This window comes from Neovison vison, chromosome 3 (assembly GCF_020171115.1).
Source record: "Neovison vison isolate M4711 chromosome 3, ASM_NN_V1, whole genome shotgun sequence".
In the NCBI taxonomy this organism is placed as follows: domain Eukaryota; kingdom Metazoa; phylum Chordata; class Mammalia; order Carnivora; family Mustelidae; genus Neogale; species Neogale vison.
The window spans coordinates 62870514-62889914 of NC_058093.1; the positions used below are offsets into that span (position 1 = coordinate 62870514).

At 38.1% G+C, this 19401-nt stretch overlaps 1 protein-coding gene across 1 annotated transcript in view; it reads right to left on the reverse strand.

Moving 5' to 3' along the window:
- Window positions 1–6053: 6053 nt before the first annotated feature.
- Window positions 6054–19401, reverse strand: part of TTC21B (tetratricopeptide repeat domain 21B) — a 77238-nt gene continuing 63890 nt past the window's right edge. Inside the window, exons 26-29 of the mRNA XM_044242253.1 lie at window positions 17747–17971; window positions 11708–11828; window positions 7813–7880; window positions 6054–6608 (exon numbers count right to left, since the gene is read on the reverse strand). Of these exons, the coding sequence (XP_044098188.1) occupies window positions 6531–6608; window positions 7813–7880; window positions 11708–11828; window positions 17747–17971 (492 nt within the window). The 3' untranslated portion in view covers window positions 6054–6530. The remainder of the gene's footprint in view (window positions 6609–7812; window positions 7881–11707; window positions 11829–17746; window positions 17972–19401) is intronic.

The window sequence follows — 19401 nt, forward strand, 5'->3', positions numbered from 1 at the left end:
CAGGCGCATGTATAATATATGCAACTTACTCTCAAAATGCTCAGAAAAAAAAATCCTAGATATGGGTGTGAGTATGTAAGTGTGGGTGCATAAACATATATGTAAACATACACAACCACACAGGGAAGGCACACAGAATGGAGCCTTAAGGTAAGACAATGGCAATATTTTTATATCTGGGTAAACAGCAGGGAGTAGTCTTTGTACTTTTCTTATTCATGCAACTTCAGTAAGTCTGAAAAGATTTCCAAATGAAAAGTTAAAGTCAACCAAAAAAGAAAAAAAAATCTTTTTTTGTGAAAACAAAAACAATTTATACTGGAACTAAAATAATGAATATTTGACATTTTAAGAAATCTATGAAAACAACAATAACCCAACACATACAAAAAGATAGGACAAGATAACTTAGAGTTATGTGTTTTGCACAGAGAAGGGCTAGCAGGATCCAGACACACCCCGTTTGTAACATTTCTTCCTCTTGCCTCTTTGTGGGGCATATGGTCAATCATTTTAACTTTACTCCTGGGTGTTCTCAAAATCCTGGACTTTCCCAATTCCTAAATTCCCCTCTAAATGTCCTCTGTAATTTGTGACTTAAGTCAACGTGAAAAATTGGCCAGACATTTTTCAAGAAATTATATGCAGGGGAGAAGTTTTTATTCATTAACTAGAACAATTTCAAATATTTAACTTAAACTGTTTGAAAAGAGCATTTATATAACTGCTTAGCATTTTAGCACATTTTTTTTTCCTTCAAAGTTTTTAAACTTAGTGTGTTTTTCAAAGAAAGTTTAATCTCTAACTGGGGAGCAGGAGCTTTTACCCTGACCCATTATAAGTGAGGATACTACTGACTACTTACTTCCCAGCTCTGTTTGATTCAAAAAAAATTTTTTTTAATCTTCTTACATCATTTACCCATTAAAAATAAAAGTAGCCTGCCTTGGCGGAAACTGAAATAGTAATTACCTTCTTAAAATATCCCCCCCCCCTTTTTTAAAAACAGAATTTCTTTTATGTTGCCAAAACAATTTGTTTGAAGAAAGATAAAAATAACATGCACACTATTTGAAAACAGTTGGTTTAAAGATTGCCATAGCTTCTAAGGTTATACCACTCGGAAGGAAGACATTTAGAACCTGCTCATTACTCGGCTTTCATTTATGGGATCAAATTGCTTTTGTGGGCATGGTGCCAGATTCATTTATGTGCACTGTAAGGCAGATTGTAGAGTGAAGCATTTTTCTAGGAAACATCTGGCCCTTAAGAAGAGTATTCAAAGGTGGGTAGCACTTTTTTCTGCCCATAACTATGATTTATTATGTTACAGTAACCCCCCTCTAATCTGGCAGACAGACTCCCAGCAACCACAACCAGGAACCTGGAAGTAACTGAAAAATACTTCAGAGCCCAAGGAAAATAGAGGCCCCCAAATTCCACACATATGAAGGAGTGGTACTGCATTTAGGTCAAAGTCCACTTTATTTATTACAAAAGTATTGGAGCCATTTAGCATAAGGGCTCCTCAGGCCGCCTTTATATGTCAGACTTTTTTCTTGCACTTACTTGGTTCTGACATTGTCCTTACAAAAATCACACATCCCGGCAAACTCAAATTCTTCTAAATGCCCCCAGAACCTCACCCTTTTCCTATTCCAGTTTTTCCCTCTTCTCTTTCTTGTATCTTCAAAATCGGTTGGCTTTAAATATTCTGTAACTATTTCAAGATGCTCAAGTAGCTCCTATCTTAGAAAACAGAAAAACAAAGCAAGACCCTTGTGGGATGGCTCTGCAGGCAGCACGCGCCCACACCCTTACCCTCAGCTCTGTATCTAAACATTTTCCTACGCCGACTGCTGTCTGTAGTCCCTCACCTTCCATTCACAGGGCTGTTACTGACCCACAAGGAATCCTTGTTCAGATTAGAAGAGGGGGGTCCTCTTCCTCCAAGGGTGGGAGGGGGATGGATTGTAGGGCATATCTGGGCGCTGGATTTCACCTTCCACCCACTCCTGCCTCAGCTGGGTCACAAACTACACAACCACGCTTGGGCGCCCAGTGTGATTTCAGTTATTTCTACTGGTTTCTTATTAAATTTGGTGGGGTCATCACTAAAACTCTATTAGAATATGAGCTAAAAGTGCAGAGAACTGGCTTTGCTTTCAACTTTTCTGTAGTTGCAAGATTGTGCTCTTAACCAATTTTGACAAGCAAAACTTCTAGCCTCCTTGGTAACCCCATGTTCTCCTATTATCATGGCTATTACCACTTCTGTTAACATTTCCCAGCAGAGTCTTCTTCTATCTTTCACATCCTGAATCTTTTCCTCTGACAAGTGAAATAAACCAGATTACATTTTGCATAAACAATTAGTAGTAAAGTGTGGGTGTTAAGTTGAAAGAATGTTAGTTTTTGTTTCTTTTTTCCTACTCATCTTTGCTCAGCTAAACAACTTTAAGCAGTCAGCAAGAAGCAAGTTTTGAGAATGTTATTCTTTAAAAAATTATACATATATATGTATTTAATGTATATGTTCATTGCAGTTAACTTGTAAAATAAGTAAATTTCTGATTATTTCAGCACTCAGATATAACAAGTTAAAAATTGGGTTCTTTTTTTTTCTTTGTTAAAGATTTATTTATTTGAGTGAGAGCATAAGTGGGGTGGGTGGGGGGCAGAGGGAAAGGGAGAGGCAGAGTCCTCACTCAGCAGGGAGCCTGACATGGGGCGCTCGACCCCAGGATCCTGGGATCATGACTTGAGCCGAAGGCAGAAGCTTAACCCACTGAGCCACCCAGGTGCCCCTGAAAATAGTTTTTGATGACCACATAGTATTCCATTTTGGGGTAAAGTATAATGTATTTGACTACTTCTTTTATGTTGAATGTTTTGGTAACAATAAAAAACAACCTTTTTGCTGTTATTCTTTAACTGAAAAACTTGGAGAAATTTCTGAATACGTCCTATGAAAAACTTCTCTAAGTGCGATTACTTGAGACTGCCAAAATGCCCTTTAGGAAGGCTGACTACACCGTGCCAGCAGAGTGTGAACGTGCTAGCTTTCTTGCAACTTTGCAAATCTTTCATTTATTACTTTATCAGCACTAGCACTGCTGTTTAATCCTATTATAAGGCTAGTCACTTGTCTCCAATCCCAAACCAGAAGTTGCTGTCAGTCTTAATTGGCCATTTGGTTTCCACAGTGACTCTACTAGCTACTTGGACTGTAATGCAAAATTCAATGGAGTTTCCTCAGCTGTGCATGCAGGAAACCCTTCCAGAATTGCTCTGGGTTCTTGACTTCTAGGGAAGAAGACTATTTCTTCTTGGGATCCAGTTCATCATACTTGCTAGCTTATGGTCAAAGGGCATTAAATGAATAACTGCTTCCTTACCATGAGGGGATGGTATTCTGATCCCAGATGGATAGAAAATTGGCATGTTGTGCTCCTCTGCTCTCTGCTCCTATGTCCTCCTCAGCGCAGTCCCTGGACTCTCATTTTACTGGATTCCTTCAACAGTCCAGGGCAGTCTGAGTTCCCGCTTTCCTGGACGTATGATCTTGGGTATGTCACATAAGGCTTCATCATAAACCATGCCTCCCTCAGTGAACAGGAAACACCAGAGGCTGGCTGAGTGCTAAACAGAGTTTTAAAAGGGTGACATGATATGGCATGACAGGCTGGCTACTTTACACTCTGGGTCTGGACATGGACATGGCCTCTGAGGAGGGGACAATAAACTGATACCTGAAAGAAAGAAAGAATAAGCCTAGAGTGGGAAGCTTGGAGACTGGAAGCAGGGTAAGGGAGAGGAGAGCAGGGAGAGTCCCAGGTTAGAGGGGGCTAGAGCAAAGGCAGAGACGGATGCAGAGATTCTGCAAGTAAAGGGTATAGCAGTGTTTGGTGGGGAAGGGGAGGGGATGGGGTTGGGGGAAGAAGGGGTCGAGTGGGGAGGAGGGCGAGCATGAATGAGAACCCAGCATTCCGTATGGCTGAGCATTCTTGGAGAGCCCACTTGTCCTCTTTCTCTCACCTTGGACTTCATTATTTTCTCTTCGGTGGAGGTTTTTCTCAGTTGCAGTTACTACTTGGCCCTATTCCACTTTAAATAAACCAGGAGAGCCACTATCCATGAAGAGCCTAAGTGAGTCAGATTCATTATTAGGTTTTATGTATGTTCCCTCATTTAATCCTTACAACCACCTGAGGCAGATTATCCTTAAATGCTTCTTTATGGAAGAGAAAGCAAAAGCTCAGAGAACCTACATAACTTGAGAAAGGTTAAACATCTAGCAAGTGGTAGAGCCAAATTCAAATCCACATACTTAACTGCTACACTACACTACTCCACAACCAGACTTCCCTTCGGGAAGTCTGTAATTTCACATTTGTAAGAACTGCTCATTCCACTGAGTTGATCTTGTTCCTCATTACTTGGCTATCTCTGTGACAGAACACTTAGTTTCTTCTGTTAGCCAGATGTAGACAAGAGAATTTTTTCTTATAGACACAATCTCTTACTGATGCAAAATGTCTTAATATAGGAAACAGGGCATGAGCTTTGAAGTTGTCTGGGTCAATATGGCATCCAGATTCTGACACTTTCTCGGTGACCTTGGGCAAATCATTTAGTTGAAATTCCATCCTCCTCATCTGAAAAGTAAGAGTATTATTTCTCTGGAGAGTTGAGTGTGAATTAAAAGACATAATGTAAGTAAATTTCCTAGAATAGTACTTCACAAATGGCAGCTGCAAAATAGTGGTTGCTAAAGAAACAAAACAAACTCCCCATTTTACAGATAGGAAGACTGATTTGGAAGTGTCTTGCTGGAAGAAGAGATGTCCTACTTTCTCTATCCAATTGCCAGGACTCTAGCATTCCATGATGCAAATGCACTGGAACTACTTAAGATGCTCTTATATAATATCCTTAACAATATCCATTCAGGCTGAATTGCAAAGAAAGAGCTAACCTGCTGCAGTTCTAGAATTATAAACAGGGATAATGACACCTATATTCTAGGGTCCTGGTGACCAACTATAATAAGACATGTGAAAGTGTTCTAACAGATATGAAATGCTTCATAAATGCTCTTAAATATTTTCATGAAATGCTATAAATAAGGTAGGTGAAAAAGAAGAATGATTAGAATTTTATGATGTACAAAGGGAATTAAAAGGACTTTGGAAAACTGCAGAAGTAGTCAAAAACAAGAGAATATAGCTCAAAAAAAACCCCATAGGACATTTAAAAGCAACAGGCAACTTAAAAATACTCTATTTATTGGAAATGTAAATGAAACAGTAGACCCTGTTTATGGTATTTTTTTTTTTAAAGATTTTATTTATTTATTTGACAGAGAGAGATGACAAGCAGGCAGAGAGGCAGGCACAGAGAGAGGAGGAAGCAGGCTCCCTGCCGAGCAGAGAGCCGGATGCGGGGCTCGATCCCAGGACTCTGAGATCATGACCTGAGCTGAAGGCAGTGGCTTAACCCACTGAGCCACCCAGGCGCCCCTGTTTATGTATTTTTAAAGACAACGGAAAAAGATGTATACAACAAGTCAGAAATAATGCTAAAACTTGAGTTAATTAAGATTAGGTTAATTTTAACCCAAAAGGCTGAGAACCGCTAAGCCAGAGGGTGGTAGGCATGGTCAGGGAGGCAGCTGCTTTCACAGGGTATGCCTGGTGGGTCCCTGCAGACCAGAACTATTCTGTCACCATTCCCTGCCAGATGTTACAGTATCTGAAGTGACATCAAGATAACTAGTCTTCAGGCTAAGGTGAATTATTGCTATAAGAGTTTACTTATTTTAACAGATTTCACATCCAGATTATTTCTTAAGATCACACTGCACTGAAAGCAGAAAGAATGAGTTCAACAAAGGGAATTGAAGCTCAACATTCTTTACATTTTTCCAAAAAGATTTTTCTAGGAATGTCACATATTCCAAGTACTCATTAACAGTGCAAATTGTTTAGGGGGCTTACCCTGTATTTGCAAAACTTCCCTTGTCTTTTGAGTTCTAAGAACAATACAAACCATAAATTTTTAAACTTTTTATTAAAATATACTTTTTCTTTTCATAAATTATTTACAAGAAAATTTTCTCAATCCTTTGAAACAACAGAGAATGTAACAAAAAATATTTAACAAAGAACAACCGCATTTTAAATATATTTCCTGAAATGAACAACTTAATATTCCTTAGAAAAGATATAGGATATTTAATTACTTCATATTTAACAAAAGATTCTTTATAGAAATGGGTTATAATCTTTACCACTGAGACACCAAATATGTTCCGAATCAAGACAATCAAATAAACCAGCTCCCATTGCCTTTCTCCATCGGAAACCCAACTATTTGACTTAGCATTTCTCTCTATATACAATAGCAGCCTCTGCTGGAGAAAGAAAAGTATGCTTCTGTTACAAAGTTTTAGCTCAAATCTATTCTGAACTATAAGAACTTATTCCTTTCATTTCTTGCATAACCAACAAATGAAATTAAAATACTTTTCAAGGCCTCAAAGATGTACGGGCCTTATCAAGTATATCCTTCCTGATTTTTGGATAAGTTGGATGTGCTTCAAGAACCTGCAAAAACAGAAACAAAAACAAAAAACAAAACAAAAGCATGAGAACTTGTAATTGATTACTGAAAACTGGAGAGCTATAAAACTTACTGGAAATGAGCATTACAGTTGAGATTTCATTGTATTAATATTACAAAGATAAACAACATTTCTTAAAGGTGACATCTGAAATGTGACATAACTCATAGTAAACAGTAATTAGATGACAACAACAGAATCCAAATACATGGGAGAAATATAATTACTTCCTTAATAATCAGTTGCAAAAAACAAGTATGCATCAATAATTTTAAATATTTAGAAAATTAGCTAGTCATATGATACTTGAAAGAACGCTTACAGAGTTATTTTTCACCAGGAGTACACATCAGATTTACCTGGAGGGATTTTGGAAACATACAAATTTCTAGGTCTACTGAGTCTATGAGTGGGGAGATAGACATTTTTAAAAGAATTCCACAAATGATTCTAATATATAACATTATGTTAATGCAAAACCTTAACCTTAATGTGAAATACTGCCTCACAGAGAGCTTTAGTAATCAATAGCAATCACCGAAGCCAAGTATTCACTATAATGATGCTGATACAGCACTCTGGGAAAGGAGACATTACATAATTCTCTTCTTAGGAGCTTTTCTTGGAGCTCCTAACAATATTCAATATAATGCCCTATCTGGAATAATGGGGCAATGCCTTATATATCAATGAGACAACATATATATAAAAAAACTACAGATTCTAGAAGTGCAACTTAAATATTTGTCACTTTAGTAAGGGATCGTGTAGTTAGGGATCTTACAGAAATGTAATCAAATGAGTTCTAAATAACAGAAATACTTCTTATCTCTAATTTATAAATCTGAATTCTCTACCAACCAGACTTGGACATATTCACAAGAACTTCATTCAGAACAGTGGCCTGGAGAATCAGTAGTTTCATTTCACATGCTTCTCCTCTACCTTCTGTCTTTAACGTGAGAGAAACATTTTATTACTGGAACCCCAATTAAAAACACGTTTGATTTAAGTAGATTTTGTCATTTTCTAAACTGGAAAGGTGGTAATCTCTTCTAGATATATTCGATGAGTTGTTTAACCAAAACACAACATCTTCTACCTCTGTTCATGTACATCTTGAGATGAATTAAAAGTAGGACATTCAGCAGCTGAAAAATTTAAAGAAATCTAATCTGCAGTTTTACCTGGTGACACACGTCAATGGCATCCACATATCTTTTTGCTTTTAAGTAATTAAATGCCAGTTTGTATCCTGTTAAGACAAAAAAAAACCAAAACAAAACCATAATGATCAGTACTATGTCCAGAGCACATCACTAGCACTACCTTTGTTGCCGCCTCCTTTGTTTGCTTACTCACTGTGGAGAAGCCCAAACGAAGGCTGGTGAACACACTAGGAGAGGGAAATGAGGGGCTGATGGAAGGTGGAGCCACATGAAGGTAGAACAGGTACAAAGGAAAATGGAACCGGAAAAAGGGCTGCAGTGAATATCCTGGTGGGTAAGAAGACTGCCATCCTGCGAGAGTAGCTTTTGTAACTTACTAACACTATCCCATTTATTTCCGATTATAGTATAGACTCATCGCTGGACAGTGAAGGATACCACAGCTACCCATTTATACAGCATGGATTTATTTAGCTCTTAACATGTGAGTCACACTGTTTCTGCAGGCAGGGGGTTTACACTCTATTAGGAAATAAAGGAGGTTATTTAAATAATTGCATGAGTAAATTACCACTTTGAAAAGTGCGACAAATGGTATGCAAGAAAGACAGGGGCCAAGACATTTCAAAAAAGAAATGTGGATGGGGAGGGGGCAGGTATCAGGCAATGCTTGCAATCTGAAGGATGAGGCTTGAACTGGACCAAGGCAACGGATACAGGGACACTTTTTGGCAGGGGAAACTGCTCAGATAAAAGGCAGTGGTGGGAGCCACAGGAATTGGAAAGACCCAGAGAACAACATGACAGGGCAGAGCAGTTAGGAGAGCCAGCCAGAAGAGGAGAGATCAGTCATCAGACATCCCACATCAACCATTTGTAACAATGATCACAAGTACTATATTGAAATGTCATGTTTCAAATACTGATATTTAAAATAAGGTTTTAAGATATTCTTAAAGGATTGCTGTTTTTCTATAAGAACGCCATGAGAGTTAGCCAACAGTAGGAGATAAGAAATTAACAGTGGCATTGTACTCCACAAATGCGAAATGATATATCAGGATGTAAAATAATATGTAATTCATAAATTCAGCACTTCACTTTACCTCTTATAAATTAGGGAAACTTGAATGCTGCTCTTGGGCCTAATAAAAGTACCAAAGCATTTTTTTTTTAAATTTCAAACAAATATTTGAAAAGAATTACCAGCTAATGCAATCATAAGGTAGTAAAATGAAATAAAGAGGAATTATCTAAAATTCATATTTGATATAAATACACATAAACATACATGCCTATAAAACTGTCAAAGATGAAAACAGTAAGTTTCAAAGAGTTAAACTTGGTATCATAACAAAGGAATTGTAAAACTGGCTAAAAATAGAATTGGTGACATTTAAAAAGGAAAACAATTTAAGATGTTATGTCACGCCAATCATACTTTACACAGAAACTAGAGCCAAAAAACCTGGATTTTGGTTTTGGTTTCCGGCTTCCTGACTAGCCTGGAGACCTCAGCAAGTCAGGTGAGCTGTCAATTTCAAGTTTCCTCATCGGACCCCCAATCCAACTCTTACTGCGATTTTAAGATCTAGTGAAATACTTGTGAAACGCTTTTAAAAGTTTTAGAGTGCCACACATATATTAGCAATTTAGTCGATACTAAATTGGAAGCACAAAGTTTTAATGTTGGAAGAAACCTGACAGATCATCTTGTCCAAAAAATCTGAGAGAGAAAATAAAGGGCCAGAAATGGTGAAGAAAATGTGTACTGCACCTACATTACACCTGTCAAGTTTATAAAGAAACTTCAACACTATGTAATCAGGAGAGAAAGATAGCAGAGGAGGGGAGAGGAGCACAAACCCTGTGAACAATCTAATGGGTGTCACGTGTCCTGAGAATGGGCACAGAGGGGCAGACAGGGAGGTGTTTTCTTCCTGGCTCTCCGTTCCTGGTGCTTCTCACAATGACAGCAACTCGAGCCTGAATCTTACAGAAAGAACATGACCATGATTTGAAGGGTTTCCTGACAACCGAAAAAGTGAATTGCATTGTTAATTTGGCCAGGCAACTGCAGATGTTAGATGCAATGACCATCTTAAGGAATAAGCTAAAGAATACACTGACAGCCTCAGAAAAAACTTACCAATGAAAATTCGGGGAAATTGACACAACCATCTATAAAATACACAGATGGCACAATGGAAGAACTAATGAGCTAGAATCTCTGTATTTGTTGGAAAGTCTTCCAGGAATAGAATGTTTAAGTAATTTAACTTCTAAATGTATGTATACCTTCTATGGAATGAAATGTAAAAATTATATATATTTTAAAGGCATTTAAGGAATTTGCATTTTACAAGCTGACCTGATTCTATAGGATACATGATACTTGAGAAGGAAAACTAGCATCAACAAATGGTACTGTATTAGTTCCTGTGCCCTACACAAGTCTAGCAAAATCACAGACTCCAGAAAATACACGGCAGAGCTAACAGTAGTTAATGTAAACATGACCTAGTCAATTGCAAATTAAATCTGAGTCCACACCATGATGTGGCTGCTAAAAGACGGATGATACCTTAAGGCTGAGTTAACTACTACTGAAATGCCTAATAAAAAAACAGCTTGATTATATGTATAATTAGATCTTAAATTATACTTTAAGAACTTGTTCATTTCTGGCACAAACAGGTCAGGAGGGGTAGAGACCAGTAGAACAGCCTTTTCCAAACTCATTTGGCCATGAATTCTAATCTCCTCATACTCAACTCTCTCTTTCCACTTTTTCCTTTTTGTAAAGAAATAACTATTAATATCTCACCAAGTATTCCAAAGCACAGATTGGGAAGCACTATTTTAGAGTTTCCAGCAACAAGGAGGGTGAAAGATTTGGAAGCAAGTCTTAGGAAGAATGGGCGAGTAACTGGGATAGTTTGAAGAAATGCGTTCAAAGAAACAGGACAGAAAGCTGAATTAGAGTGCCACATGTTTAGAAAGGGAAGGACTCTGTGGGTTGCTGCAGAGAGGAGACCTGGCCAGTTTCAATGCAGCATATTTCAGCTCAGTACAAAGAAAGGGAAAATATAGGGATGGGCTCCCTCACAATGTGGGGGGAGGCTAGTCACTCAGTATATTCCAGATGCTATCTGGTAGGGATGTTGGAGACCACATTCCTTGAGTCTATCACTGGAACAGATTGATGTTTCTAGGTGCTCAGGGGAAAAAAAAGTCCACGGTTATACTATTGTGGGAAACATGTCCCGTCTGTGATATCCATCACAATATACATTAGTGTATAAAGGCACAGAGAAGTCCTGCAGCAAAGAAACCTGCGGACCTTGATTTAATTAAATGTCTTCCTAACTGACCTGACATGGGAACACTTTTGCCCTGTAGCATTACCATTTGGAAATGGCAGAAGGTTAAGGGAGAGAAAGGGGCAGAATTAGATTAGATGCCCTTTAAGCTGACTGAGGACCAGTTTGAATCTCAGGAAATTACACTTAATAACTATTAAGTTAATAATCTATTATGAATAGAAAATTTATTTTTCAGAAGGGCTGATAAGGAAGTTGGCTCTTAATGTTTCTTTTATTCTTAAAAAGGGAGTTGAAGGAAATTGGAGGGGGAGATGAACCATGAAAGACTATGGATTCTGAAAAACAATCTGAGGGTTTTGAAGGGGCGGGGGGTGGGAAGGTAGATGAGCCTGGTGGTGGGTATTATGGAGAGTACATATTGTATGGAGCACTGGGTGTGGTGCATAAACAATGAAATCGGGTACACTGAAAAGAAATTTAAAAAAATTAAAGATTAAAAAAAGAGAAATCAGATGCATTTAAATGAAGATTTACAAATAGAACCCAAGTTTCCAGTGAAAACCTCGTATCTAGTTTGTTCAACTCACCGACTGCTGGATTTGTCTGATTGCCATGTTTCCACGCCATTTCATAGTTTAAGGCTGCATCTGTATATGCTTGCTCCTTTTCCATAATGTACCCCATATATTCATAAGCTTTGCAGCAAGACTGAAGGAAAATGGAAGATGTACCAATAGATTAAAACTGATTTTACGGGGTGCTTAAGGACTGTAGAGGCCAACCACATTAACTCATTTAATTGACACATAAAACAATGCTTTTCTTTTTTTTTTTTAAATTAACATATAATGTATTATTTGTTTCAGGGTACAGGTCTGCGATTCATCAGTCTTAGACAATTCACAGCGCTCACCACAGTCCATACCCTCCCCAGTGTCCATCACCTTGGTTAGGCAATCAAACCATCTATGGGACTTAATACAGGATTCTGATCAAGTCCAACTCCCACTGCCCCCCGAGTCAGGATTTTTAAGGGAGAGCAAGGGAATGTGTATTTTACACACATACACATACAGTTTTTTTCATTATAAATAATTTCAAGTTAAAATTAACACAGTAATGAGCACCAGGAACCTATATCTTCAACAATTAAATCATGACTAATACTGTTTTAACCTCTACCCCCCAATACTTGTCCTTCTGTATGAGCGAATAAAAAATCCTCAGATATCGTAGCATCTCATTCATCAATATTTTAGGATCCTCCTTTAAATATAAGGATTTCCTTTAAACAGAACCACAGTTTATCATACCTAAAATGTAACAACTCCATGATATTACTAAATATCCAGTCATTACTCAAATTTCAAATGGTCTCAGTATAATTTTGTTCTGTTTTTAGTTTGTTAGGATGATGAGCCCAACAAGGCCCACACGTGACTGGCTGAAATGTCTTTCAACTTTATTTGATTTAGAGGTTTCCCTTCCACCTCTCTCTCTCTCTGCCTCTTTCTTTGCAGTTAAATGTGGCCAACAAGAATTTTTATCCTTGAGTTTGTCACAGCCTAGATTTGGTTGCGTGCATCCTCGTGGTGCTTATGTGCTGTATTCCTATGTCACCGATATCTGGAAGTTGTCATTAGATCTAGAGGTTTAAATTTAATTTTGATCTTTGGGGAGAGAGGTAAAAGGACGGCACAGGTCAGCGCCCTGCCAGGCCACACTGGAGCCTGAGGCAAAAGGGAAAATGCACAACTCAGTAGGCATGTTTCTGTGATTTCTTTTAGTTGCTAATTTTTTTCCCCAAACATTTTTACAAATCAAATTGAAAAATGGCAATATTGACACTCACATTTTGAGTATTTCTTTATAACCAAACGAAATTTGTTATTTTATTTTTCTGACTTTAATGGGAGTAAATATGTCAATAATATTTTCATTAAAATCATAACCTGCTGAAAAATACATAAAAACATGGATATGGAGGCATACATTTTCCCTTTTGTTACAGGCTTCAATACCACTCAGGACAGCACTGTCAGATGCTATTTAGGTAATGTTTGATATTTTGGTTTAAAAAATATTGCATTATATATCATAATAACCTTTTGTTGTAACTTATAATAATCTACAATAATCTTGATAAAATGATTATCTATAGTGGACTGGATATTTAAAAAATTCATACACTGAAACCTTCAGCTCCAGTGTGATGGTACTAGGAGATGGGATCTCTGTGAAAAAACTAGGTCACGAGGATGGAGCTCTCATGAGAGGGACCGGTGTCCTTATAAAAGAGGCCCCACAAAATTAGCAAGACAGGAAACAATGTGTGTTGAAGATGTGGAGAAAGGGGAACGCTCTTACACTGTTGGTGGGAATGCAAGTTGGTATAGCAACTTTGGAGAACAGTGTGGAGATTCCTTAAGAAATTAAAAATAGAACTTCCCTATGACCCTGCAATTGCACTACTGGGTATTTACCCCAAAGATACAGATGTAGTGAAAAGAAGGGCCATCTGTATCCCAATGTTCATAACAGCAATGGCCACGGTTGCCAAACTGTGAAAGAACCAAGATGCCCTTCAACGGAAGAATGGATAAGGAAGATGTGGTCCATATACACTATGAAGTATTATGCCTCCATCAGAAAGGATGAATACCCAACTTTTGTAGCAACATGGACGGGACTGGAAGGGATTATGCTGAGTGAAATAAGTCAAGCAGAGAGAGTCAATTATCACACGGTTTCACTTATTTGTGGAGCATAACAAATAACATGGAAGACATAGGGAGATAGAGAGGAGAAGGGAGTTGGGGGAAATTGGAAGGGGAGGTGAACCATGAGAGACTATGGACTCTGAAAAACAATCTGGGTTTTGAAGGGGCGGGGGGTGGGTGGGAGGTTGGGGGAGCCAGGTGGTGGGTATTATGGAGGGCACTGGGTGTGGTGCACAAACAATGAATTCTGTGACACTGAAAAGAAATTAAACAAAAACAAAAACATTCGATGAATGCTAACAGATTAAAAAAAAAAAAAAAAAAGGCCCCAGCCAGTTCTCTCGCCCTCTCCTTCCACCATGGGAGGATAGAACGAAAAGCCGGTGGTCTGCAAGCTGGAAGAGAGTCCTCACCAGAACTGAACCAGGCTGCACCCTGATCTCAGACCTCCAGCCTTCAAAGTGGGAGAAATCCATTTCTGCTGTTTATAAGGTGCCCGGTTTAAAGGACGCTGTTTTAGTAGCACCAGCTGCCAAAGATCATTCCTGACACTTAAAGTGCCTTTTAAATTCTGGACCCTAAGTGAGGGTTTGAGTTGTGTTCTTTCCCAAGGAGGTACATAATATTAGGATCTCTTATTTTGATGTTATATCCATACACGAATTTATCAGGGATGGAAAATAGTGATAGTCTACCACTCTCTCTTCATTTATTAGTTGGAAAACATCTATCATGAGAAATGTCTCCTTTTATGGTGTATTGTTACCCGGTAGTATAGTTTACACAGAAAAGGCAGGGTAAGTGCTTAATGCCCTCCCTTTATTTGCTGGCTTTAGAAATAACAGTTCACCAGCACATTTCAGTGGTGAACAATTAGGTTTCTGATTTTTTTTTTTTCTGGACCTTTGTAAACTCGTGGATTTAAACTTATTCTGTGTGTTTCAATCCACTGCGGTTACTATTCTTACTGATAGTTAACATGTTCCAACTTGGGCTAGTGTGAGTGTCTTCAAGTTGGCTCCTGAGTCCTTGATGTGACTCTAATCATCTCCGATAGCTTCCTTGCCATCTGGTATGACAAGATGGTCTGGTATCATCTTGTACATTTCTATCCCAGATCTGGATGATCTCCATCTTTTAATTATACAATTCAAGGTTTCTAAGCTCTAGTTCCTGAATCTCATGCTTCCAATATTGACATGTCTGATCAGCCAAACTGGCACCTCTCAAGTAGCCATGGTGTTCAACCGTGCAATATACGCTGTCAGTGTTCTGGCGAACTGAAATTCTGTCTGCACGGAAACCTTAATTCCCACGTAATCTCACTTAATCCTAGAGTATGTAAGGGTCAGCCGTCTGGCAGCTTACATTTTCCTTTTTCCTTTTTTTTAATGGAAGTATAATTGACTCACAATGTCACATTAGTTTTAGGTGTACAACAGAGGGTTTAACAAGTCCATACCTTGTGTTATGCTCATCACAAATGCAGCTCCCACCTGTCACCATACAATGCTCTTACTGTACCGCATATTCCCAACACTGTACCTTTCGTCCCCAAGATTTACTCACCCCGTAATGGGAAGTCTATATCTCCCATTTCTCTTCACCCATTTTGCCCATCCTACTCCTGAGCCCTCTGGCAACCATTAGTTTGTTCTTTGACTTTAGGAGTCTGTTTTTTTTTTTTCATTTGTTTAGATTACACATATAAGTGGGATCATACGGTGTCTTTCTCTGTCTGACTTATTTCACTTAGCTTAATAGCCTCTAGGTTCATCCATGTTGTCATAAATGGCAAGGACTCGTTCTGTTTTATGGCTGAATAATATGCTATTGTATATATATGTGCCATATCTTCTTTACTCATTCATCTATCGATGTACACTTGGGTCACTCTTTTTCTGAAGATTTATTTATTTGAGAGCACAAGAGAGACAGGGTTGGGGAGATAACATGAGTAGGGGAAGGACATAGGGTCTAGAGGGAGGGGGAGAGGGGGCAGAGAAAGCTAGAGAGAAGCAAACTCCCTGCTAAACATGGAAACTGACATGGGGCTAGATCTCATGACCCTAAGATCATGACCTAGGCAAAATCAAGAGCTGGATGGTTAACTGACTCAGTCACCCAGGTGTCCTTCATTTGGGTTGCTTCTATATCTCAGCTATCTTAAATAATGCTGCAATAAACATGGGAATGCATATGTCTTTTTGAATTAGTACTTTCATTTTCTTTGGGTAAATACACAGTAGTGGAATTATTGGATCACATGGTATTTCTACTTTTAATTTTGGGGGGAATGTCCATACTGTTTTCCATAGTTACTGCTTCAATACACATTCCTACAAACAGTGCACGAGTTTCCTTATCTCTACATACTTGCCAACACTTGTTATTTTCGATTCTAGCCATTGTGACAAGTATAAAGTAATTTTCATTGTGGTTTTGATTTGCATTTCCCTGATGGTTAGTAATGCTGAGCATCATGTCTACTGACCATCTGTAGGTCTTCCTTAGAAAAATGTCTATTGAAGTCCTCTGCCCATTTTTGAATTGGATTATTTGTGGGGTTTTTTGGTGTTGAGTTGTACAATTTCTCTATACCTTTGGATAGTAACCTCTTATGAAATATATCATTGAAAATATCTTCTCCCATGTATAAGTTGCCTTTTTGTTTTGTTGATGGTCTCCTTCTCTGTGCATGAGCTTTTTATTTTGGTGTAATCCCAACAGTTTATTTTTGTTTTGTTTTCCTTGCATGGAGTTTAGATATTTCAAAACCTATTCATAAGAATCTGTTTTTCAAGGACAATTTTACTTAAAATTAGATGTATCGACTATAAATTGATAAATGGCTTGATATTTTGTGGTTTTAAAAATCCCTAAGAAAGTAACTTAATAGGATTAGATGATCATAGCTCTTTAAAAAACAAAAGATCCTGGGGTACCAGGTGGTGGGTATTATAGAGGGCACAGCTTGCATGGAGCACTGGGTGTGGTGAAAAAATAATGAATACTGTTTTTCTGAAAATAAATAAATTGGAAAAAAAAAAAGATCCGCTTTGTACTTTAATTTGCTGAGAATAAAAGATTTACTATGATTAAAATTTTGAAGTAATTGTTATGAATCTGTAAAGATAAATATCCTCAAGTTTCTAAGTTGAGTACAAGTATTTCTCAACAATACTAACAAATTCTTAACTTAAAAAATGATGCCCTACTCCCTGCTCAGCGGGGAGCCTGCTTCCCCCTCTCTCTCTGCTTGTCTCTCTGCCTACTTGTGATATCTTGATCTCTCTCTCTGTCAAATAAATAAATAAAATTAAAAAAAAAAAAGATGCCCTAAGACTTTTTTTTGTGACTATACACCAAAATGCACTGTTACTAAAAGGCCTTGGATTTCTACAGACTCGAAGATTTTCAATTTCATACCTAAAGATAAGGACTTTTTAATAAACAAATTAAATGCCAAAAAGACTTTTACCCACAAAATATATTATGCATAGTGGATTCTAATAATGTGAAAACAACGTGCAGCTGCAAGAAATTCATCTAGAGTGTTTCTTAATAGGAGGGACAGACGTCCGCAATTAACGTTCTTCTGCAATTTTCATTAGACCTGGGATGAGTTGGATAATCACAGGCAAATGCTTGACATTCCATAAACACTTTCCGTAAGTGGGGCATACCACAGCTGAAACTTGAAAAGGCATAAATCTCTCTCTCTCTATTTTCAAGAGCAAATGGCTTCTTTCTTCTTTTAATGTTTATTGCCTGATTGTGGTAAGAATAAACATTCAATTTTCAAAAAACACACAAGAACTCTTAAAAATGGACCATCATTTGGTCCCCCCTTAATGACCCATTGCATCAAAGGTCAACAGTTATTTTCCCTCTGCGGTCACCTACCCTATTATGACGCAGGCACCGTTTGAGCAGCTCCTCTGCCATGTCGTATTTTGCTGATTGAATATAAATATCAGCAAGCAGCAGCCAGCTCTTCTCAAAGTCCTCAGCATCAATAGGATTCCAGTTCATTTTCGCAATCCGCTTCAGCTGGTTCCTGGCTCGTGGAGTCTGTTTCAAGATCATATAAGCTGTTGCCATTCCCAGAAGTGCTGGAATATGATCCTTCTGTAAGAACACAAAACTTCAGACCCCCGATCCACAAACAAAGATGTCCTATGTTTCTTGTTTTTTTAATATTTTATTTATTTGACAGAGAGTTAGAGAGAGAGAGCACAAGTAAGCAGAGCATCAGGGAGAGCGGGAGAGAGAGAAGCAGGCTCTCTGCTGAGCAGGGAGCCTGATGTGGGGCTCGATCCCAGGATCCTGGAATCATGACCCAAGCTGAAGGCAGCTTAACCAACTGAACCACCTGGGCGCCCCAAGGATGTCCTATGTTTAAAAGGAAACACAGCAAGTAGCAAGGGCTATGCAATATGAACGTTGGTCTGTGGACTCCGTATCTGGCTCCGCATAGATAATTGTGGTATGGTCATATGTTAATACACCAAGTAACCTCAAGCTGACCACGTGGCCAAGATAATCCAATAAATACGTAGATGCCATAGCCACACAATTCAGACAATTAGGGCGACTTGATCTTTAATGGGACTGACTAGCTATTTAATGGTTTTATATAGAAACAAAAAAACCAAAATTCTATTTCAATTCCTAACTGAAATTTGCATTTCAGATTCAGCATTTTGGCTCCTTAGTTCTTTTACTTTAAAACAAGAATGACATTGATATACCTACTAATGACATTCCTGACCTACATGAACTTCTGCTGACTTATCTATACTGACTTCTTACTGCTCCTTTTCCCTTTCTTCTTGTATTATTCAAAAGCCTTTCACCCAGTAAAGTCTGACCAATGCAATGTTATAAACAAGGCATACAATTAATTAATCACTTTGAAATGTATAGTGTGTATAGTGTGAGATATAGTGTGAGAAATAAACTCATGCCTTAAAATACTCTTTTAGACCCAGAGTCTGCAGCTTCTTGATAGTGTCTGTAAAACACAATGTTCTTTTAGAGAGAGTTCAATGTCAGAAAATGTCACTCTGTGAAACCAACAAACTAATAAGAATTGGTATAAAGTGGAAGCTACTGGTGATCTATCCAGGAAACCAACTTACCTGAGCAATATGTGTATAACCCTGACAAAGCGAGGGTGGTTTTTTACATTTCAGCAGAGGGATTATGATGTTTTTATAAAGAGAAAGATTTCAGGTTAAGATACAAATAAAGGATGAGCAACTGTGATACAGAAATTATAATACCGAGACTATAGTAAAGGTGCACTGTAAGACAGCAAGTCTGGGTAACCAGTAAGAAACACTGCAAAAGGAGAACAGAGTGATTTGTTCATTGTCCAACACTGACCGTGGCTGGAAGTGAGAAATAGCCCTGGAATTGAGGAAGACAATTCCTTAGAGCTTGAAGAAAATAATTTTTCAGAGCATAAAACTTCTTTGGTTGTAATTCTATGCCTACCAACAAACTTCCAATACGTAATCTGTCCTAATTAAGGAATGGCAAAAAAGTTTGAGTGC